At 49.3% G+C, this 23,625-nt stretch overlaps 1 protein-coding gene across 4 annotated transcripts; it reads left to right on the plus strand.

The window, feature by feature from the left end:
* Positions 1–1,230: 1,230 nt before the first annotated feature.
* ARMC12 (armadillo repeat containing 12) lies at positions 1,231–16,692 on the plus strand. Of its 4 annotated transcripts, XM_069564229.1 has the most exons (8): positions 4,330–5,850; positions 6,300–6,530; positions 7,114–7,328; positions 8,025–8,170; positions 8,401–8,535; positions 14,636–14,809; positions 14,946–15,017; positions 16,343–16,692. In XM_069564229.1, the coding sequence occupies exons 3-8, from the start codon at positions 7,169–7,171 to the stop codon at positions 16,670–16,672; spliced, it is 1,017 nt and encodes a 338-aa protein (XP_069420330.1). In that variant the 5' UTR covers positions 4,330–5,850; positions 6,300–6,530; positions 7,114–7,168; the 3' UTR covers positions 16,673–16,692. The 4 variants fall into 4 exon arrangements, with proteins under 4 accessions (XP_069420331.1, XP_069420330.1, XP_069420332.1 ...); XM_069564230.1 differs by lacking the exons at positions 4,330–5,850; positions 6,300–6,530 and adding an exon at positions 1,231–1,581; XM_069564231.1 differs by lacking the exon at positions 4,330–5,850 and having other exon boundaries at positions 6,295–6,421.
* Positions 16,693–23,625: the final 6,933 nt, after the last annotated feature.

The raw sequence follows: 23,625 nt of genomic DNA on the forward strand, positions 1-23,625 counted from the left end.
TAGTGCTGGCTGCAAAGCGAGCAGACAGCAGCCCTGCTCTGAGGGAGCTTTTCTTGAATTGGGGGATGCGGTACCTTAACTACTGTCCTCCAACCCCCAACTAAGACATTTCTAAGCGATTAGAAGGGACAGTTAACACCAGTTCCACGGAGGTAACCCAGGATGCATAGCCACTCTACCCTGACTCAAAATAATCAGCGAGGGCAGGGTTCGGATCCAGCGCCGCCAGAACGCAGTGCCTAAGCCTGATGCCAAGCACGGTTCAAGCTCAACGAACGTCTGTCGAATGAACCGCACCTGTCCGGCCCTCAGCTTTTTGGTGCACCAGCGAGCGAAAAGCAAAGATTGAAAAGGCCGCCCACGCCGCCTCCCCACCCCAACGCACCCCCCACCCCCGGGTCCCAGTGTCTCTAGCAACCTTGTTTCGCTAAGGTCTCTCTTTCCCCAGCCTGCGTCTCCGCCCCTGGTTGCCTTGGAAACAGTGACGTATACGCGGAGGGCGTGACCTCTCTCCATCCTCTCCCGGAGAGCCGGGGGCCCCCTTCTCATCCCAACCAGGGAGAGGATGAGGTTGGGGTCCTCGACCTTGCTGACCCTACGTCTGGTCAGGCGCGGACGCTAACTCCGCCCAGCTGGCTGCCCTTCTCGGTCGCGGGACTCGCCGGATTTGCGGGCACCCCCACCCCCAGCCCACCTGGCACCAGTGGTGAGCTGGTCTGGGGGGTCCGGAGAAGGCTGGCTTCAGGCCCTAGGATCTCTCTTCATCCCGTCCCCTCCCACCCCCGACGGGCCAGTGGATCCGGAGAACCGAGCCCCAGCGCTGGGCCGGGGCCCTTCTTCCCATGCCGCCCTGGATCGAGCTCCCTGTCCTGGGGGTGGGCGGGAAGGGTGGGACCCCCCTCCCCAGCAAGGGCGCGCTGGGCGCTGCGAAGCGCGGAAGGGAAAGAGTTAAACAAGGTGCCGGCGGCGGGAGTGGGGGATGGGAGCGGAGGGAAAGTGAGAGCGGGGGCGGGGGTGGGGGGGCCCGAGCGAAAGAACATCCTGTGCCCGCCGCCGGATGCGCGCGGGGCGGGGGAGGAGCGGGGAGCAATCGGAGGAGGGGGGGCAAGACGGGGGAGGCCAAGGGCGGGAGGAGCCTCGGCCTCCGCCCCACGCCCAGTCCTCCTTCTGCGGGGGGCGCCGCCCCCTTCGCTTCCCCGGGTTTTCGCCGCCTTTTTCCCGCGTCCCCACGCCTTCTCTGGCGTCATGAGCTACTCAAGAGGCCCGCCAGCCTGGTTCCCGGCCCGGGGTCTGCGCGAGCTTGGATGGCACGATCTCGGAGCACGTGGGGTCCACGTCAGGGCGCGGGCTGTCCCCAGACGTGCACCCCTCTGCTCTCTGCGGGGGCAGCTCGCACGTGCAGAGCTTCCCCATTCACCTGGAGTCACGGGCGTACAGCGTCGCATTCAGTTCTGAAGGCGCACTTCCGTGTAGTAGGCGGGTATTGGTAGACCCGTTTTCCGGAGGAGGAAACTGAGACTCAGATTATGGAACTTGCCCAAACCGAAGCTCGAAGGACTCCAATGCGCTTTTCATTATAGAGTAAGCTGATTTCCCCTTGGCGTCTCCTGGGCATGCAGGTGCGGGACGCCTCCTTGGCATACTTGCACAGCAGGTCCCCAATAGCATGTCAGTCTCCTCTAATTAACTAGGCTGAAACACCCATGCTTAGAGTCCTGATCGAGTAAGCAGGTAGTCTTGGGGGTTTACACGTGGAAGGATGGTTTTTAGGAGCTGAATAGCCCAGGGCAATGGGCCGGATGCCCCTAGCTCTCCAGGTTTAGGTATTTGGTGGGGTTGAAGGGTTCAAGGAGGACTCCAAAACTGGCAAAGAAAGTAAATGGGCTACAGGAGTTGAGATTGATTAGCCTGAAGACGACCAGAGTGGGAGGGATAGAGGATAAGGGAAGAGATTGAAAAATGTACCTTTTAGGCCTCATAGAGGCCAACCGTCTGAGTGCTCACTTCCTTCCCACCCCTGACATTTTTGTCCAAGGGGAAGCCTGCTTGTAATTGAAATGATCACAGTCACATTTGGTGAGCTCTGTGTGCTGAGCACTGTTCTGATAAACCCGAGAAGTAGGTATTACTATTTTACCCATTTTATAGGTGTGGAAAATGAGGCACAAAAAGATTACAAAGCTAACTCAGTAACTGAGTAGGAAGTCTGGGTTGAACCCACACTCAATAAATTGCACCTAGTGAAAGAAAGTGAAGTCACTCAGTTGTGTCCTACTCTTTGTGACCCCATGGACTGCAGCCCACCAGGCTCCTCCGTCCATGGGATTTTCCAGGCAAGAGTACTGGAGTGGGTTGCCATTGCCTTCTCCAGAGGATCTTTCCGACCCAGGGATCGAACCTGGATCTCCCGCATTGTAGGCAGACGCTTTTACCGTCTGAGTCACCAGGGAAGTTACTGGAACATGTTGGGAAATCAACCCTGAATATTAATTGGAAGGACTGATGCTGAAGCTCCAATAACTTCGGTCACCTGATTCGAAGAAAAGACCCTGATGCTGGGAAAGATAGAAGGCAGGAGGAGAAGAGGACGACAGAGGATGAGATGGTTGGATGGTATCACTGACTTTAATAGACGTGAGTTTAAGCAAGCTTCCAGAGATGGTAAAGGACAGGGGTGCTGCAGTCCATGGGGATGCAAAGAGTCAGACATGACTGAGCGACTGAAGAACAACATGATGGGAACATCAGCAGCCTTTAAGGTGGAAAGCTGGTGCAGATGGCAGAGAGGTGTGCTAGGATGGCCTGTGCCCTTTTGCCTTGGTGAGGGCAGGTAAGAAACTTGGGGTTGGCTGTGTGTGTATATGGCATCTCAGACTTCTCTCTAGCCAGTATTCCAAAGTTGGGGGTTTGACAGGGGAAAAGAACCAAAACCCAAATTCTCACCGAGAGCTGCAGCCTTCTTTTATGCTCCCCAAGAACATTCACTGTCCTGGGTTATCACCATAATCTCACAAAAGCAAATATATTTTAATTCTCCTCAAAAGAAGACAGACATCATCGGAATCCAAAGCAGTTACTCCCAAGAAAGAACAGTCCTTGACTTTCCACCAACAAATACCTATTTTTTTTCTTCTATTTCATGCTGTGGATTAGCAAAAATGTATAGTGGGGCGGCTGCCTCTGCTTCTGATCCCTCTGAGTCATTTGAGGGCAGAACCAAAAAAAAAAAAAAAGGCTTAGATATAGCAGGAAGGAATTAGCTTAGAGCCAAGAAAGAACTCCGCATCTTTGGAGAACTTTAAAGAGCAGGTGAACACTGCATTTGTTTAGGATGTGAGGGTCTTGGGGTCAGTTCCATAGACTGAGGAGGCCAGTAGCCCTGGGTCGCCCTCAGAAGAGGGCTGGCACTTTGTTCTGAAGGACCTCTCCTCGGATCCACCAGGGGAGTTGGAACCTAGAACAGTTCCATCAGGCAGCCATTTCCTGCCCAGAGTTCATGGAGCCTGATAGGTGGTCTCATGGCAGTGGAGGGAGGGGGCCTCCAGCGGCCTCTGTCACCTTTCAGTGCAGGGAGTCCGTGTAGTCACCCACTGGTGGGCTGCACCCCACAGACCTGTAAGCCTCAGAGATGCCCAACCTTGAGACCAAAGAAAGAGCCTAGGACAGCAACAAAGACATTCATAGTGCTGAAGGCTGGTGGGTGGTATAAGCTCAGCCTACAGGGTATAATGGCACTTTTTCTCCATTAGGAGCTGGATTAATTAACTCTAGTAGCCTTAGATGGGTCTAGTATAAATCCAGGTGAAATCTGTAATTCCTTTGCCAATCGTACTTGCCACGAGGCAGCAAACCCAAACCACCAGGGACTTCCCTGCCAGTTCCCGGGTCATTTGATAGTGTGTTCTCTGGGGGTAAGATCCTGTGGTGAGAGCAAAAGTAAGTTGTCCCGATAGTAGGCATTCGTCTTTAGGCTATCAACAGTTAAGCTCAGACAGTATTGACTAGTCACTTCTGGGTTAACATAGCCCTGGGCTGATTGCCCCTGGGATGTTCAGTTTGAATTCTTAGAGCTTAAGTTAGCCTCTGGTCCACCGGTGGAAAGAACAGGTTTCCATTTCAGTTAAGTTCTTTCATCCTTTCCATTAGCCTGGTCGAAGCCGGGGGAGGGATGTCCATAAGCAAGTGGAAAGGCCAGTGTGTGTCATTTCTATCAGCCCATTCCTGAGCTTCATGCCTGGTTAAGTGGAGCCTTTGGTCTTTATCAACGTCCATGGGGGTCCTGTATTTCACTCACAGCTATCCTAGACCCAGGTAGGCCTTTTGTAGTGTGAGCTGCACATGGCTGTTGTCCCTTCGTGGTCTGTATCATTGCTCCCCTTCCACAGCTGGGACCAGAAGCCCAGGGGTACACTTTATTTTGTTACTGTCACAGGCCCTAACCAGACTTTTCGGCCACGTCCAATTCACAAGCCTGTCCCTGAATTAAGATCCCCTAAAGCCTGTGTCTGTAATTGTTTAGTGGTGAGAGGTTTGCAGATGCACTTCCTTGTATTTTGTCTGTATTCACCAGCTATCCTCGTGCAGTCAGATGAGCCACAAGCATAGGGCTGCTGCTTTTAAACTGAAAACAGAGACTCCAAGGTTACCAGAGAGGAAGAGAATCAATTTAATGGAAGAGAAAGACCTCTCTCATGACAGTCAGCTGCCACAGGGCCCCACCTGCTGGTGGACAGCCACCTCGAGATCATGCCTGTGACCTTCCATTCCCCATCCTTGACTTCTCAACATCTTGGGTGTTTCTTTGGCCTCCCAGCAGGCTGACCAATCATTGGGCTGCACCCCGCAGTCCTGAAAGCCTTGTGGTTGCCCCACTTCAAGACCAAAGAAAGAGTCTGGAGACAGCGATGGAGACCTCAGTGGTTTTTTGGACAGGAGGTTTGGGGAGGGAGTTGGCGCTGGTCTTAAGCAAAAGGTCCTGGAGCAACAACCTGTGGATTACAGCGGGCAGACCATAGCAGTAATCTTCCCCACTCGGGGTAGAAGGAGGCTACTATTTATAGGGGAAATTGAGGTCAGGTTGGCTGGTCAGTTACCAAGGAAACCAGCTGGGGCACGTCCCTCACAGCCCCTCAGTTAAGAACCATCATGAGGGCAGATGTTTCCTTTAATAAATTAGCAGGTAGAGCAGGGGTGAGATCAGCCATTAGCTGGGGCAGGGGGCAAACCTGGTCACGTGAGTAGGTTGCAGGCAAAATTGAGACTGGTCAAGGGACTTCCCCGGTTGTCCAGTGGCTGAGACTCTGAGCTCCTAACACAGGGGGCCCGGGGTTCAATTCCTGGTCAGGGAACTAGATCCCACAAGCCACAACTAAGAGTTCTCATGCTGCAACAAAGACGGAAGATCCCTCGGGCCGCAACAGAAGCAGCACGGCCAAGTTTTTTTATTTTAAAAAAGAGAAGGGACAAGTAGAGCAAGAGAAGAAGAAAGAGCAAAAGAACAGCCATCTTGAATGGCCTGACCATACACCCACCTTGGGGCTGTGTAGAGGGCCAGGAATGACTCTTGAGGAGGGCCGAGGATGGAAGAGAATGGCCCCCCTGGGAGTGTTGCCTGCAGCCTGGGGTGACGTGGATGAAGGCTCTGAGTGGACTGACCTGGCTGGCTGCTGTAGTATCCTTGGCGATGTGTTTCCACACCTCCTGCAAGCCTGGATGGAGCAGCCCAGGGCCCCAAGCCTTCCAACAGGAGCTCAAGGCTAGGCAGGAGAAACCCTGTTCTGGGGCATCCATGCTCAGGGCTGACTCTGGGCCTGAGCCTGGCCTGGGCTCCTCCCTGTTCTGCACCAGAAGGTGAGGCCAGAGGCTGTGGGGACACTGAGGGTAGCGGGGGGAGGAGGAGGGAAGGGTCTGGTCTCACCTGCCCCATCCTAGTGGTGGAGGTGGTGGAGACAGGCCTCCAAAGTTGGGTTTTTCCTCCTCCAGGGTGGTGGCATTTTCCAGAGGCCTCCAACTGCCTCCCACCCTGTGTGTATACGTTGGGGGAGGATGGGGTGCGATACTCCCAGATTCAGGCCTCCAAGGTTTAATGGCACAGACCCACCCAGGTTTTAACCCTGGAGTTTTAGAATGCTAAATCTGGGTCCTCTCAGATTACAAATGATAAAGGCAAGGGTCCCTTCTCCTCCAGAGACACAGTGGTTAAATGGTCCTGGCATCCCTGTATTCAGATTCTCTGATGTTCTGTCCTCCCATCCTCAAGGAATAACAGAAGTCATAACTTGAACATCTCCTAAGTGCAGGACTGCTGGATGTTGGAGATGCAGAGACAACTGCCCTTATGAGCTTTTGGTCAACACTAAGGGGAACACGTGGATGTTGGAAGATAATGGATTTGCCTTGAGACTCTGGAAAACTTTGTAAGGTGCTCGTCATCTTTTCATCCTCCGATGGAAAGAGGGGCCCTTCCTACAGAAACGCTCCAAGGCCCAGAAGTGGGTCCATGGCGAAAAGATCAAAGATGGGAGGGCCAGGCAAGTGAGGGAACAGGGCTGCCAGGGGCCACATCCCAAACCCCCAACACCCCCAACCCCGCTGACCCCGCAGCAAACATCCAAACTTCCAGAAATTGGGCCTCTGCTGCCCTCTAATGGTGAAGCTGCCTTGTGGCTCAGACGGTAAAGAGTCTGCCTGCAATGCAGGAGACCTGGGTTTGATCCCTGGGTTGGGAAGATCCCCTGGAGAAGGAAATGGCAACCCACTCCAGTAATCTTGCCTGGAAAATCCCATGGATGGAGGAGCCTGGCAGGTACAGTCCATGGGGTCGCAAAGAGTTGGACACGACTGAGCGACTTCACTTTGACTTTTCTCTTTGCCCCCTAATGGAGGAAAGGAAAACTCTGGAGCTGGAGGTTGGGGCCCCACCAACCTGGGTCCCCTAAAAATGGGGGCTGCGAAGGACCTTCCTGCCCCAGACCTTGTGTTTCCCTGGAGTCTTGAATCTGATTTCCCGCAGCCTCCGAAGCTCCCTGGCTGCCCTGTTCCCAGACTGCCACCCTCTGTCCTGCTGTTTCCCCAGTTCCCTTTGTTGCCCATGTTCTGATTCTGGTGCCCTAGTTCCTGGCCCTGCTGGAGTTCTGGTTCCGGAAGGCCTTCGCTGGGTGCCTCGGGCATGTCCTGCATCCGCCAGCGCCCGAGGCAAATGGACATCCGCAAAGGTGTGGTGAGCCTGGCCACAGGCGCCGGGGCCGTCTACCTCCTCTACAAGGCCATCAAGGCCGGCATAAAATGTCAGCAGCCCTTCTGCTCGGCCTCACCCATCTGCATCGCCCGTGAGTGTCCCCGCCCTGGGGAGAGGGCTCGGCCCCAGGAGGTGCCTATTCCCCAGGCCTCTGAGGGGCCCAAGGGGACTCCTCCACATTCCTCTCTCGTGCCTCTTTCTCACCTCCATCTTCCGCAGACCCACTCTAGAGATGCTGGAGCAGGGTCCCCAGATAGTGGATGGTACTCAGGTGCATCCTCAGGGGTCATTTGGCAGGTTCCTAAATTCTGCATTCACTCTGGCATCTAGGATGGATAGAAACTTGGTATCAGCAGTTCTCCCCAAGGGAAAACTGGGGGACCTATGTGCTCAGGGCCTCCACTAATCTCTGTGACCACTCAGTGCAAAGTTGAGAAAGAAACCCTTTCTGCAAGACTTTGTGTTGCCACCTGCTAGATAGAATATCATTGCCATATACCAGTTATGATGAAACACCGTGTATGACTGCCATATGCCAGAAAGTTGTTATGGTAAACGTACAAAACTTTTTTGTTTATGATGTGAATGGCGCAGCATTAGATGTGGTGCCCTTGTGCAGTGCACACCCTGATCAACTGCACATGGTGGTCCTGTGTATGGCAGGAAGTCTTCTCTTCAGAAAATGCAAGGCAGCCTTGTGTCCCAGGTCCCTCTGCCCTGCTTCCCAATCCCCTTCTTTCATCACCTTTGAGTTCACAGCCTGAACCGGTCTGGGGTGGCTGTCTAGGCCTGGCAATCGAGCGAGAGCGACACGGGCGGGACTCGGGTGAGCTCCGGAGGCTCCTCAACTCTTTGGAGTGCAAGCAGGATGCGTACACCAAGAGCATGATCCTACACAGCATCACGCGCTGCGTGTACTTGCTGGAGTCCGAGGTGAGGGAAGGGAGGCAGGAGACCCCTCCCTGTCAGCCTGGCCCCTGGGGGCTACCAGCGTGTGTCCTGGTACCCCCCCAACCCCCCTGACTAGCCAGGCAGTGTCCTGGGACTTGTCTCTCTGAGGGTGGGAGGGGTTGTGTTGAGGGGTCTTGGTGACAGGGTGTGTGTTGGGGGGAACCAGGACCCCCGCTTCTTCTGCCTCTTCCATCTCTCCTGGCGTACACTAGGCCTCTGGTTGTACTAACGATGACGTCACGTTGGTGGGCTCCATGCTGGATGACAAGGACAACAGTGTCAAAATCCAAGCCCTGAACACACTTAAAGCTTTCTCTGGCATCAGAAAATTCAGGCTCAAAATCCAGGTAAGCCTAGCAATAAGAGTGGGGCAGAGCACATGGGGTGTCCACAGGCCGTGGGCCCTTTAGTGGGCCTAGGATGAATGGTCATGTTCAGAAGTCTGTTTGGGTCTGAGTTTGTAACGCAGAAATATGTTTTTCCTTGGAAATTGGTGGGGAAATGGTGATCACTTTCCCAATAGGGGCAGAAAAGTCTTTGAATCCCAGGATAAAACTGAACTCAGTCCCTTGGAGAATCTCTGAACCCCAAGTAGAAGCCCCCGAGGTTCTTTCTGACGCTAGCCAACTCTCTTGACACCAGCTGGGTGTCCTATAGTTCAGCTCTGACATATCTCCCTGGGGTTAGTACAGACCCCACCACTGAAGGCTGAGTCCCATAGGACTGTCTCCCACTTTTCACTGGCCAGCTGTAAAGTTGGAGGTTCCCATGACCTCTCTCCTCAGACTTGATAACTCACTATAAAGAGTCACAGCATGCAGGAAAATGTTTTACTTACAGTTTATTATAAAAGATACAACTGAGGAGGGACTTTCCTGGTGGTTCAGTGGTTAAGACTCCGTGCTCCCAATGCAGGAAGTACAGGTTCGATCCCTGATTGGTGAACTGAGATCCCACATGCCACACACTTCAGAGCAAGGGGGAAAAAAGATACAACTGAGGAGCCGCCAAATGGAAGAGATGCAAGAGCAGAATGTAGGGGAAGGGCTTCCACGCCTTCTTCAGGCCTGCCACCCTCCTAGCCCCTCGATATATTCACCAACCCAAGGTTCTCCAAACCCTGTCATGTAGGTGTATTTATGGAGGCTTTACTATGTAGGCATAATTGATTAATCATTGGCCATTGGTGACTGAACTCAGTCTCTAGCCCCAACCTTCTCCCCAGAGGTCAGCCCCCTAATCCTTGCTGGGTCTTTCTGGCCTCATCCAGCAGGAATCTAGAGGTCTGCCTAGAGTTGCCTCATTAGCATAAATTCAGGGGTGATGGAAAGAGGCTCATTATAAAAACCAAAAACACTCCTAGCAGGAAATTGCAAGGATTTTAGGAACCTTGTGCCTGCAATCAGGGACGAAAACCAGATATACTGTCAGACCACACCCCATGCTGTGTTGGTCTAAGGCTGGTGGCTGGACCACTAATGTTTTCAGTACTGCGATGTAGAGAAAAACAGAAGCCACCAAATGTCAGCTCCCCCAGCTTCCTGCTGCTAGGCTTTCAGGCTTACCTGTTGCTCATCCTCTCCTGCTTTCCTGCTGGTGCCGTGGAAGAAAGGCGTTCTTCCTGCCTGTGTTCAATGATTGTCTCAGTCCTGCATCTACCCCCTCCCCTGAGGGCCCCTCTCCTTGATTAAACTCTGTTTTGTATAGCCTCCCCTGGCTCCTTCCCCTTAGATTCAACAAGCTCTATTCTTTCCATCTTAAAAGACAAAACTAGAAAACATCTTCCTTGTGACCTCTAATCTCTCTCTAGCAAATGATCTCTCCCAAAATATTTTAATTAAAAATAGCTAAAATATTCAAAACATGTGAACATTTTATGCGTGTTTGGTAACAGTAAAACACCTGAGCTTCCCTTGTGGTCCAGTGGCCAAGACTCCACATTCCCAATGCAGGGCACCTAGGTTCGATCCCTGATCAGGGAGCCAGATCCCACATGCTGCAACTAAAGATCCCTGTGCCGGCCACAGCCAAATAAATCAATAATAAATATTCAGAACAAAAACAGAACACACAATCAGAACTCAGGCTAAGAAACAGAACATGACCAATTGACTAGATGCCCCTGGACGCCCCTCCTTAATGCCAGCCTCCTCCCCGACCAGAGGCAATCATTCCTCTGCATTTTGTTCATCAATTTCTTGATTTTCTTTGTAGTCTTATCATGTATGCATGCGTCATCGTTTTCTAGCAGGCCACAGCAGCAGGCATAAATAGGTGAAATATAATTGGAATGTTTTTATGCTTCGTGGATCTGGAAGTCTGTGGTTTGCACTCTGTGGTTTGGCTTTTCCCTCCAACATTGAAAGATTCGTCCTTGTTGATCGGGACTGCTTTGTTTCTTTTCCACTGTTGTGTAGTATTCTAGTTCATGAATATCCTGCAGTTTTATTTATCCAACTGCTCATGGGTCGGTATTTGAGTCATTTGCATATGGTACCGTGAGCATGCGTGTATGCATCACCCTTGGGACATGGGAGACTTTCTGTAGGGCATGTATGCAGTTGTGGGATGGCCAGGTGAAAGGGCATGCCCAACTTTTTGAGAGGGGCTGAATCAGTTTACACCTTCCACCAGCCTCGCATGAGTGTTCCTGTTGCATCATTTCTTCTCCAACACTTGGTCTTTTCACACTTTAAATTTATTTTTTGCATCAGACTTTGGAGGGAAAAAAGGTTTTGAAGTCTCTACTTGCTGGCTGCTTCTACTTCATCTCTCAGCCCTCTCAGTTGCCCTAAGGCTGTGATTCTCATGCATATCAGAATTGCCAAGAAAGCTGGTTAAAAATGAAGATTTCAGGGCATTACACCCAGAGAACCAGCTCAGGGAAGCTTTGTTTTTCATAAGCCCCTCAGATTCCAATGCAAGTGGCATGGGCACCGCTGTCCTTTCTTCCCCCAGGGTCTGCATCCTGAGGACCTAACTCTCTGGGTGAAAGCGGCCACTCCCTAGCCTCAGTTTCCACTTAGATGTGCTCTCCTCTGTCTCTGTCTAAAGCCTGCAGGCTCCCTTGACCTCCAGACCCATGGCCAGCTGCTCCACTCAGTCTGGAGACCCTCTGACCCAACATCCAAATGGAGCTCACCCCTGTTCCCTGAGCCCAGACCACCCTCTTGAGAGAGATCTGATTATATCAGTTCCCTGCTGGGTCTTCCTCAAGGCTCTCATCAGAAAATATATGACCAGGGATTTCCCTGGAGGTTCAGAGGCTAAGACTCAGTGCTCCCAATCCTGGGGACCCAGATTTGACCCCTGGTCAGGGAACTAGATCCCACATGCTACACCTAAAGATCCTGCACGCCACAACTGCGACCCAGTGCAGCCAAATAAAAATCCACACAAAATACTCACGTGTACAACCAGCTCCACCTCCCTGCCCACACCCCAGCCGTTTACACTGTGTTTCAAGCTCTCTCCCCTCCCAGCTCTTGCACCTGGTGTTCTGCTACCTGAAAGCCCACCTCAGATTTGCTAACTCCTACTTGCCCTTCAGATCTCAACAGTCAGTGAGGGATGAGGGCAGGAAGGAGCAGGGTACTAATGGGAAGTCTGTGTTTCCCACCCCAGGCTTCTGGCGTCCTTCTTAAGTGACTTGCAAAAGTATAGCTTGTAAGGTACCTGCCTTTGGTAATAAGCTCCAAGCATCTGCAGCTCAGAAGCCAAGGTCCCTTTTTTCATTCAACAGACGTATACTGACCACTTCCGTTGTGCCTGGGCAGTGTGCTAGGCATATGAGATACAACAGGGAATGGAACAAGAAGGAACCTTATCCCAAGTGAACTTAAATTCTAGTAGAAAGCAAGGCAGGCAATACACAAATAAATGAGGGCTTCCCTCGTGGTCCAGTGGTTAAAGAGTCTGCCTTGCAGTGTCTGGGACACAGGTTTGATCCCTGGGACGGGAAGATCCCACATCCCAGGGAGCAACTAAGTCTGAGGGCAACAACAAAGACCCAGTGCAGCCAAAACTAATTAAAAATCAACAAAATCTTAAAAAAAATAAGTGAAACATACAGTGTTTCATAGGGGCAAATGCTATTGAGAAAAATCAAGAAGAGTGGTAAAGAAGGCTGACATCAGGGTAATGCTGCAATTTCAAAAGAGAAAATCTTTGAGGTCTAGGGCTTGATAAAGAGGTCATAGAAATGACACTAAAAACACAATCTATAAAAGAAAATAATAAATTGAACTTCATCAAAATCAAAAACATTTTTAGTGAAAGACCCTATGAAGAGGATGAAAAGATAAGCTTCAGATTGAAAGAAAATAGTTGCAAACCACATATCTGACACAAGACTTATATCTAGTTTATACAAAGAGCTCTGAAAACAATATTTTTAAAAATCCAGTTAGAAAATGGGCACAAGATATGGAAATATATCACTGAAGCAGATATACAACTGCAAATAAGCACATGAAGAAATGTTTAACATTTAACTAGACACTAGGGAAATGCAAATTTAAGACAATGAAATATTACTATATACCTATTAGATAATCTAAACTAAAAAATTAGTGACAGTACCAAGTGCTGGTGAAGATGGAGAGAAACTGAATCTTTCATATGTTGCTGGTGGGGATGTAAAATGGTAAACCGGCCACTCTGGAAGACAGTTTGGTAGATTAAAAACGAAAAACTCTACATTTACCATGCAAAACAGCAATTGCACTCTTGAGCGTTTATCCTGAAGAAATAAAAACTTACATCTGTACAAAAACCTGTTCACAGCAGATCTATTTGTAACAGTCAAAAGCAGAAACAAGCAGAATGGCCCTCAGTAGATAAATGACTACACAAGCTGGTAATCTAGTACCAGGGGACGTCACTCAGTAATGAAAAGAAACAAGCTATTGATACACACGACATCTGGGATGCATCCCAAGGGCATTATACTGAGTGGAAAACATCAGGTTTGGGAGATTACAAAGTATGCTTCCATTTATATAACCTCAAAATTGACCAAATGAGAGAGGTGGAAAACAGCTTGGGGGCCCGCACTGGTGAGGGCTGGTTTTGATGGGTGGGGTAAGTGTGACAATAAGATCACCCACAAGGGTGATCTGTGGCGATGCTGACGGAATAATTTGTTGACTGGAGTGGTGGTTACATGAATCTACATACATGATAAAATGACACAGAACTATGTATACACATCGTACTAATACCATTTCCCTGGTTTTGATACTGTAATTATTTAAGATGTAACTATGGAGGGAAACGGTGGAAGGCACATTGGGACCTCTCTGTTTTTGCAACTTCTGGTGAACTTATAATCATTTGAAAATAAAAATTTAAAAACAAAAAATGTGTTTCATGTGACAGTGGTATAGGGAAAAATACAAGGGGGGTGGATAGGAAGGCAGGCATGGGAGTGGTGGTCTCATCTTAGAGAGTGGTCAGGGTAGTCCCCCCACCCCCCGAGAAGGTGACATTAAACAGCAAAGTCTTGAAGGAGATAAGAGAATATCGGAGGGAGAGCATTCTAAGCAGAGGGACCAGCCTGTTTTCAGGGAATCTGTGGGAGCAGAGGAGAGAATAGGAGATGAGGCAAAGAAGTAATGGGGGAGCAGCGGAAGATCTTGTAAGCCACTGTAAGGATTTTAGCCTTTATCCTGAATGGATCAGCAACTCTGGAGCAGGGCCGGGAATGTCCAGCCTGTCTGCTGCTCTGAGAATAGATGCCGGGGACAAGGCTGGAAGCAGGGAGGAGGAGGAGGCTATTGCAGAAGCCTGGGGGGGGGATGCTGGTGGCTTGGACCAGGGTGGCGGAAGAGGCATGGTGAGCAGTGGCTTGACTGTTGGCAGGTTTTGAAGGCAGAGCCCACGGGATGTTCTGAAGGGTTAGAAAAGGGTGTGAGAGAAAGAAAGGAGTCAAGGGAGACTAGGGAGTTTTGGTCTGAGTAGCTGGAAGGCAGGTGTAACCAACAGCGGAGACAGGAAGGGTGGTAGAGAGAGCAGGTGTGGGGATGGGAATGTGTTAACTCAGAGGTTTAGTAAGGTTCTGGGAAAGAAGTGGAATTGGCACTTGAATCTGTGTTCAAGTTCAAGGAGAGATCTGGGCTGGAGACAGGAACTTGAAAGGCATCAGCATATGATAGTCTTTAACACTGAGTCTGTGAGTCTTTAACACCGTGTCACTAAGGCAGGGAGGAAGACAGAAGAGGTTGGCGGAAGAACCGGGGAAAGAAGCTTGAGACAGATAAGCCCAGTGAAGACAGATTTTCAAGGAGGCGGGAGGGGTCAATAGGTCAGACCACAGGGAGAGTTTAAGCGGGGAAGTGTCTGTGGGGTCGGCTCAGTTGTCCCGAGTGAAGGCAGAGGGTGGGCTAATGTTGAGGGTGGTCCTGGGAAAGCAGGAAACCCTTCTCTTCTCCCCCCGCCCCTCCCCAGGAACACTCCATCAAGGTGCTGGAACTGATTTCCACCATCTGGGACTCAGAGCTGCACATTGCAGGCCTCAGACTCCTCAACAACTTCCCACTGCCTGACTTCGTGCATCCACAGCTGCGACGGGTGATGCCTGCCTTGATGGAGATCCTGCAGTCGGACTATATCCTGGCACAGGTGCTTGAGGACGGGGGCCCAGGCCCCGACCCCCTGCCCGGCCCTGGCACAATGCCTAGAGGGAAGAGCAGAGATTCGTGTCATCCCTGCTCAGGCCCACCTGCCTTCTCATGTGTGGCCCTTTCCTTCTGTTCAGGTGCAAGCCATACGGTTGCTGAGCAGCCTGGCACAGAAGAACGACCTTCTCTATGATATTCTCAACTGCCAGGTGAGAAAGGATATGAGAGGCGGGCCGGCGGATGCTAACAGATATTGGGAAAGGCAGAATCGTGGGTTCTTCAGACAGACTCAGCCCTGACAAGATCAGCTTGTTCCTCTTTCTGCCCCTGTATTGCAAACCAACCCCTCCTGTCCTCTCAACAGAATCAGATTTTCCTTTGAGGGACTTTCTGAACTCTGAGAGTCAGGAACACAGGTGACACAAATTAGTATTTTAGTAATAGGGAAAAATTACAACATTGTGAAAAGATTCCTACCATCTAATTAATTAACACAACTATCCCCTCACCTCACATATTTGTTTTTGGTGAGAACATTTATGTTCCATTCTCTTAGCTAACTTCAATTATATAATACAATATTATTAATATCAACTATAGTCACCATGTTTTGTATTAGATCCTCAGATCTTTTTCATCTTTTAGCTAAAAGTACGTACCCTTTTGGGCTTCCCTGGTGGCTCAGATGGTAAAGAATCCTCCTGCAATGCGGGAGACCTGGGTTCAATCCCTGGGTTGGGAAGATCTCCTGGAGGCGGGCATGGCAACCCACTCCAGTGTTTTTACCTGGAGAATCCCCATGGACAGAGGAGCCTGAGGTTGCAAGGAGTCAGACACGACTAAGCACAGCACATGTACCCTTTTACTAACCTTTCCCTATTTTCCCACACTCCACCCCAGCCCCCAGCAACTACTTTTCTACTGTTTATATGAGTTTGACTTATTTTTTCTCCCCAGTATTCCACATGTAAGTGATACCATGCAGTATTTGTCTTTCTCTGTCTGGCTTATCTCACTTAGCATAATGTTCCCTGAGTCCATCCATATTGTCACAAATAGCAGGATTTCCTTCTTACAGCTGAATAATTACAAAGAAAAAAGGACATGTTTACCACCACAGTGGAAGATTTGGAAGGTTTGAACTATTGTTTCAGCAATTAATAGATAAATATCTAAAACTGGTAAGGTTACACTTGCTGCAAATAACACAAATAAGCTTAAGCCATTAGATGTATCCAGAACACTTGGCAATTAGTACACGCTCATTCCTCTCAAGTACACAAAATATTTACAAACGTTAACCACACGCTAAGCTTTAAAAGGAAGCTCCACAAACTTCCCTGAATCAATATTATCATATCACTCATGTTTTATGACCACAATGGAATTATGTTAGAGAGTGATATTGAAAACCAAAAGATTCCTACACAGTCGCATCTGAAGCTCAGGTATATTGGGAAGCTGAGGCAATGGGAGGAAGGAAGAACTTTAGAGCTTGCCGTGGACTTGATTCCTTGCTGCATGCTGCTCACAGGTGCACTGCAACTTCCTGAACCTGTTCCAGTCCACACAGCCTGGGAGTCTGCTGTTTGAGGTCCTGGTGTTTGCAGAGCGGTTGAGTGAAGGCCGGAGTTCACCCCACTACCGCGCCGTGAAGTGGCATTACAACAAGCAGTCTTTACACGAAGCTCTCTTTGGGGACGACTCACGACTGGCCGACCGGCTGCTCGCCTTGGTCATCCACCCTGAGGAGGATGTTCAGATCCAGGCCTGCAAAGTCATAGTCAGCCTGCAGTGCCCCCAGGATGCGGGAATCCGGCCTTCCTGCCCACCCAGTCATTCCTGCTTTAATAACGGGGAATAAAATTATGGAGAGCCAATAAATGAGTATGGGAGAAGAGGCTGGGGGACCGTGTCTGTCCTGGGCCTTCCGGAGTGGGTGGAGATTTTAGCCAGCATAACTGCCTGTCAAAGCGTAGGCTTGTCTCCTCAAATACATTCCCACTTCCCTGTTTAGTTGGACCGATCCCTTCTCTTGCTGCTTTTTAAAATTTATTTATTGTGACCAGACCATGCAGCATGTGGTATCTAAGCCTGCACCCCCTGCCCTGGAAGTGTGGGCTCTTAACAACTCGACAGCCAGAAAAGTCCCTTATTAATTTTTTTTTGAGCGATAATTTTTATTGGTGTATAGTGGATTTACAGTGTTGTATTAGTTTCTGCTCTGCAGCAAAGTGAGTCAGTTACACATATACCTTCTCTTCAAAAATTTTTTATTTTGTATTGGAGTATAGCCAGTTTACAAACAATGTTGTGATAGTTTCAGGTGAACAGCGAAGGGACTCAGCCACACATATACATGTATCCATTCTCCCCCAAACCCCCCTCCCATCCAGGCTGCCATATAACACTGGGCAGAGTTCCTTGTGCTATACAGTAGATCCCTGTTGGTTATCCATTTTCAATACAGCAGTGTGTACATGTGCATCCCTAACTACCCCTTCCTCTCACCCTTCCCCTGGCAACCATAAGCTTGTTCCTGAAGTCTGTGAATCTGTTTCTGTTTTGTAAGTAAGTTCATTTGTATCATTTCTTTTCAGACTCCACATATAAGTGATGTCATATGGTATTTCTCCTTCTCTGACTCCGCTCAGTATGACCCTCTCTGGGTCTGTCCATGTTGCTGCAAATGGCATTATTTCATTCTTTTTAACCACCGAGTAATATTCCATTGTATACGTGTACCACACCTGTATCCATGCCTCTGTCGATGGACATTTAGGTTGCTTCCATGTCTTGGCTGTTGTAAACAGTGCTGCAATGAACACGGGGTGCATGGATCCTTTCAGATCATGCTTTTCTCCTAATATATGCTCGGGAGCGGAACTGCAGGGTCATATAGTAGTGCTGTTTTTAGTTTTTTAAAGGCAACTCCATACTGTTCTCCGTGGTGGCTATACCAATTTACGTTCCCACCAACGGTGCAGAAGCGTTCCCTTATCTCCACACCCTTTCCAGCATTTACTGTTTGTGGATTTTTTGATGACAGCCATTCTGACTGGTGGGAGGTGATATCTCGTTGTGGTTTTGATTTGTACTTCCCTAATAATTAGCAATGTTGAACATCTTTTCAAGTCCCTATTGGCCATCTGTATGTCTTCTTTGGAGAAATGTCTGTTTAGGTCTTCTGCCCATTTTTTAAGCGCTATACCCACTCTCTTTGAGATTCTGTTCCCAGGGAGGTCATCACAGAGTACCGAGTAGAGATCTCTGCTATACAGCATGTTCTTATTAGTTGTCTATTGAATATATAGTAGTTCGTGCATATGTTCCAATCCCAGTCTCCCAATTTATCCCTCCCTGTCTCTTGCTGCTTTTAAACTTGAATGTGGAGCCAGTGCTTTCAGGGAGTTTAATCAGGGAGAGGGTGGGTTTGGGGACTGAGGCCAAAGATAATCAGTGAGAGAGAGTATGGCACTGCAGACAGTATAGCACTGGGTTACTCGGAACGGGCTGGGCTACACAACAGTACCAGCAACTGCCAAATCTCAGTGCTTAAAAATGGCCAGTTATTTCTTTTCCTTAACACATGCTCCTGAGAAGTCACTGAGGGGGTGGAAGGGCAGGAAAAGTGACTTGCTCAAGGTCACATGATTGGCCTGGGGCAGAAATAGGACTGTAACCTAATTTTTACTGGACTTTTTCTTTCATCTTCCTTGGCTTGAGCCCCGTGAGAGGAAACCATGGATTCTAAGCCAGAGTCTGTGGCAGTTGAGAAAGACCTCAATGCTTCTGGATTTTAGAGGCCAGTTTAGGACTGAAGTATGAGCAAATCTGTCCCCACTGTTTTCCTGACCCAAGACCCCATCACTTGAGTGGATGGATGGTGGGTGGAAGGGTATAGGTTAGGATATGCTGATCAGCGAGCCAGGTTTTTTTTTTTAATGTTTTATTATGAAAACTTGCAAAACATGTGGGAAAGTAGAAACATTTGTGGACACTCATCCAGGCTCAGCAACCATTGATGCAAGATTGATTTCATTTTATCCACCTACTTTTTCACCAAGAGAGCCAGTTCTCACTGAGGGACCATACCATCTCCCCAGGTTTGATCACCATCTGTGGGTGAACAGTCACTACCAGCTCTGAATCACCAGCTCTCATCTTTCTCCTGAGCTCAGGGCTGAGGCTGTTCCTCCCCGCTACTTGGCTACAGTGCAGTCAGCCCAGTGGAACTTGTCAAATGCCAGCATCATCCTACCCACCTCTCTGCCAGCTCCCCCGTGTTCCCATGTCACCAGCAAGGTATGGGGAGTCACCTTAAATTCTCTTTCCCATCACATGCTCCAGTTCCCACTGCTTTACTCTCCCCCGTGTAAGGACTTCTGGGAAGTCATTCTCCTATTTCTGTCCTCCATCCTCCAGCCCTACACACTGCAAACTCATCTTTGAATCCCACATTGGGACTTGCCTGGCGGTGCCGTGGTTAAGACTCTGTGCTTCCACTGCAGGGGCCATGGGTTTGATCCCTGGTCAGGGAACTACGATCCCACATGCGAAGTGGCATGGCCAAACAATTAAAAAAGAAAAAAGATCAAAACCCCACATTGCACCATCCTCAAAAACCTTCAGAGGTTCCCCACTAAGTCACCTGATCTCACAAGTGCAAGTGTACCTACATGAAAAGCAGACGGGATTTTGTCCTGGAAGGTACGGTCACTAGAGCCCTTTGCCACATAATAGCACCAAATGAATTCGGTTTGCATTTAAGGCCCTTCAGCATCTGTTCATCCTGCCTGCCACTAGCCACGCATGTCAACACTCTTCACTAGTCAAACTGGAGCAAACAAGTCACAGCTGACCTAATCCTGCCATGTTTAGTCTTGCCCCTGAGGTTTTGATGCAAACGTCTCCCTGCCTACAGGGCTTGTCTTCCTGCTTTCCCATGGGCTGTGTCCCCATGACCTGTGGTAGTCTAGAGTTTTCTTCAACTATACCCGCTTTGGGGGCTTCCAGCAGCACTTCTCATCGGAGTCTCTCATGTGGCATTTGGCAAATTAAAGCTCGGGTCTTATAAATTTTGTTCTTTTTTGCAGTAGGTCCTATCTGACTCCTTATAAAAGCCTTGAAGGCAAAGCCTGCTCTGGGCAGGCACATGATAACAATTGACCGATGGTAATGAAAGGAGAGCTGGCAGTGGGCAGTGATGTGGGGTGCGCTGTGTTGGTTATTGGTTGCTGCGTAACAAATTATGGGTATCAGTCTGGGTCCAATCAAGAGAGAGAAACCACGCCATAATTTGAACAGGGAGATTTTAAAAAAATTGTTAGTCCAATCCCCTGTTATAAGAAATAAAGAATTGGTTAGTGAGGAGTAAACGGGCTTCCCTTGTAGCTCAGTTGGTAAAGAATCTGCAGCACAGGAGACCCGGGTTCGATCCCTGGGTTGGGAAGATCCCCTGGAGAAGGAAATGGCACCCACTCCAGTATCCTTGCCTGGAAAATCTCATGGACAGAGGAGCCTGGTGGGCTGCAGTCCGTGGGGTCGCAAAGAGTCGGGCACGACTGAGCGACTAACAGGAGTAAGGTGAAAGTGTTGGTTGCTCAGTCGTATCTGACTCTTTGTGATCCCATGGATGGTAGCCCCTCAGACTCCTCTGTCTATGGAATTCTCCAAGCAAGAATACTGGAGAGGGTACCCATGCCCTTCTCCAGGGGATCTTCCCAACCCAGGGATCAAACCCCCGTCTCCTGCATCCCAGGTGGATTCTTTACCATGTGAGCCACCAGGGAAGCCCAGTAAGGAGTAAAGAGAACTCTAAATACATGAACAGCAGACACAGCAGCAGCCCTTGGGCCCAAGACTAAGGCTGAAACAAAGCATTCCAAGAAGTGATACCTGCCTCCTACCTCAAGGTTGAAATCTAGATCCTGTTGAAGAGAACAGTCTGTGGCTTGCCAGAGATCAGAAAGGTCATGTTGGTGTCACGCCAGGGGCACTTGCAGAAGTCTGCCTCCTTAGATGCCAGGGAGAGCTCGTCTCAGGGATGTGTCGAGCCAAAGGCACTCAACCCACAACAAAACCGCCTGGGCAGGGTACAGGAGCCCCCGCGTACTGCAGGAACCTGGTGCCGGAGAGCCCGTCAGTGCCGCAGGAACCTCCGGCTGGAGAAGCCACGTGCACAGTAGGTACCGGATGCTGGAGAAGCTGCAGGAGGTGGAGGCACTCTGCTGACACTGCTGCCCGAGAGGCAGCGCCAGGAGGACCTGCTGGTTACTGGGTTTTGCTGGCCGCTCCAGGACCTAGGCACTGGTGAAGCCGTTTGCACTAAAGGCGTCTGCCAATCAAGTACGCTAGAATAGGGAAGCAGAAATCTTTTCTTCCTGCCCCGCCTCTCCAGTTCTTTTCCTAACAATTTAAAACATCGATAAGAGCTTCTTATCTCTCGGAGGAATTTGGGAGCCATCTTGACTTGGTGCTTCTGATTCAGTCAAGTTGTTCTTGAGGTCAAGTTACATTGGCCAGGCTTTCAGTCATCTGAAGACTTGACTGGGGCTGGAGGGTGACTTCCAAGAAGCCCACTCACGTGGCTGGCAAGTTGGTGCTGGCAGCTAGCATGAGGCCTCAGTTTGTCTACACATGGGCATCTTCACAAGGATGCTTGAGCATCCTTGTGGCATAGAAGGTGGCTTCTCCTAGAGTGAATCATCCAAGAGAGAACAGGGCAAAAGCTGCTATGCCTTTTCTGGCCTAACTTCAGAAGTCATACATGATCACTTTCACCATCTTCTATTTGTTAGAAGTGAGTCTCTAGGTCCAGTTCACATTCAAGACGAGGGGAGTTAGGTCACTTTGTGAGTATTTAAAAGCCATCACATGGTGACCTAACAGAAGGAAATCCAAAAAGAGTGGATATATGTATATGTATAGCTGATTCACTTTGCTGTACAGCAGAAACTAATACATTATTAAGCACCTATATGCCAATTAAAAAAAAGAAAAAACCTGCCACAGGTGACATCCATCAACAAGCACTAGGGAATCCCCTGGCAGTCCAATGGTTAGGATATAGTGCTTTCACTGCCATGAAAGTGAATATGTTAGTCGCTTAGTCATGTCTGACTCTTTGCGACCCCATGGACTATAGCCTGCCAGGCTCCTCTGTCCATGGGATTCTCCAGGCAAGAATACTGGAGTGGGTTGCCATTCTCTTCTCCAGGGGATCTTCCAGACCCAGGAATCAAACCCAGGTCTCCTCCACTGCAGGCAGATCCTTTATCGTCTGAGCCATCTGAGTTCACTGCTGGGTTCAATCCCTGAGATCTGAGAAGTAAGGTCCCACAAGCTGCAAGGTGCCACAAAAAAAGACAAAACAAAAATCAACAAGAACTAATCTGCACTCAGCAGTTAGATGTGCCTGTTTTCCCTCTGGGAGGTTCTCTGCCAAAGAGAAGAGAAAGTTCACACCAATGAACACCACCCTATCTATCCCATCCTTCAGTCTGACTTCTAGCTGGTTAGCTTGTTTCCTTTCCTGCAGAGTTATTTTATCTTTGGGCAATTATTTCTCCAAAGAAGCATCTCTTTCCATCTTTTCAATTGATTCTAAGAAGACTTCAGAGAAGAGATGGGCTTGAATGAGATCTGGAGAGAGGGAAGAGCTTTCCAGGGTGGGAAACTATTATACTTGAAATTTTACCAAAAGGGAAATCAGAGTTTCCTCTGATGGGATTACGAGATGAGCTGGGGTGCTGGTAGATGGTATTTGGCCAGGCAAACTGCCAATTACTCCTGTAACTGGTTTCCTGAAGGAGACGTGTGACAGACAGAGATGAGGTAATGCCAAACCCCACTGGATTGCTTCCAGCAGGATCCCAACACAGGGTCTCAAGCAAACAGGGCTGGAGTCCTCAGCTTTATCTTAAGACTTAAAACAGAGCCTCTCTTCTCTAAACTCATATGTTACCACTGCTCTTGAGTAATTTTCTCCCCTTGAATGTGATCTGGACCTGGTGACTTGCTTCTTGCCAGTAGGATATGGCTGTCAGGCTTCACCTTGCAGGCCTGCAAGTCTTGTGATTGCCTAACCTCACGAGTGAAGAAAGAGCTTGGAGACAGTAACAGAGAGATAGGGCATCTTACATGTGTGAAACAAAACGTCCTGGAGCAACATCCCACTATTACAGCAGAGACCAGGCAGAATACGACAGCCATCTTCGCTACTTGGGGAAGAATGAGGCAACTAGTTATAGGGGGATTGACATCAGGTTGACTCATCCATTAGTTACCAGGGAAACCATCAGCTGGGGCATGAATGACCCTCATAGCCGCTCAGATTAACGACCATCACAAGGAAGGTATTTCCTTTAATAAACTAGCAGGTGGGATTAGATCAGTCACTAGCTGGGGGCAGGGCAAGCACGTTCATGCAAGCAGGATGCAGGTGAAACAGGGTCTGGCTGAGCAGGAGATGTACAAAGACCAAGAGTGGCCTGACTATGCAATGGCCAAGTGAGGAACTGTTACTTTAAAGATCAGATTACAGGGACTTCCCTGGTGCTATAGGGACTGAAACTCCGTGCTCCCAATGTAGGGGGCCTGGGTTCGATCCCTAATCAGGGAACTAGATCCCACATGCTGAAACTAAGAGCTTGCATGCCGCACTGAAGATCCTGTGTGTCACAACAAACACTGAAGATCCCACATGCCACAGCCAAAAAAAGATATTAGATTACAAAACACTGACTTCCATCTTGCTTCCATTCTCCTTTTTCTTTCACTGGTTTGTGCTGATGAAGCCAATGGCTGTGTTGTGAG

This window comes from Ovis canadensis, chromosome 20 (genome assembly GCF_042477335.2).
Source record: "Ovis canadensis isolate MfBH-ARS-UI-01 breed Bighorn chromosome 20, ARS-UI_OviCan_v2, whole genome shotgun sequence".
NCBI lineage: Eukaryota > Metazoa > Chordata > Mammalia > Artiodactyla > Bovidae > Ovis > Ovis canadensis.

Excerpts from the sequence above, each read along its gene's own strand:
- ARMC12 (XM_069564232.1), top strand. The coding sequence starts at position 7,838 with ATGTGGTGCCCTTGTGCAGTGCACACCCTGATCAACTGCACATGGTGG. Across the intron at positions 14,810-14,945 it reads CGGACTATATCCTGGCACAG|GTGCAAGCCATACGGTTGCT; the intron begins GTGCTTGAGGAC and ends CCTTCTGTTCAG. Across the intron at positions 15,018-16,342 it reads ATGATATTCTCAACTGCCAG|GTGCACTGCAACTTCCTGAA; the intron begins GTGAGAAAGGAT and ends TGCTGCTCACAG.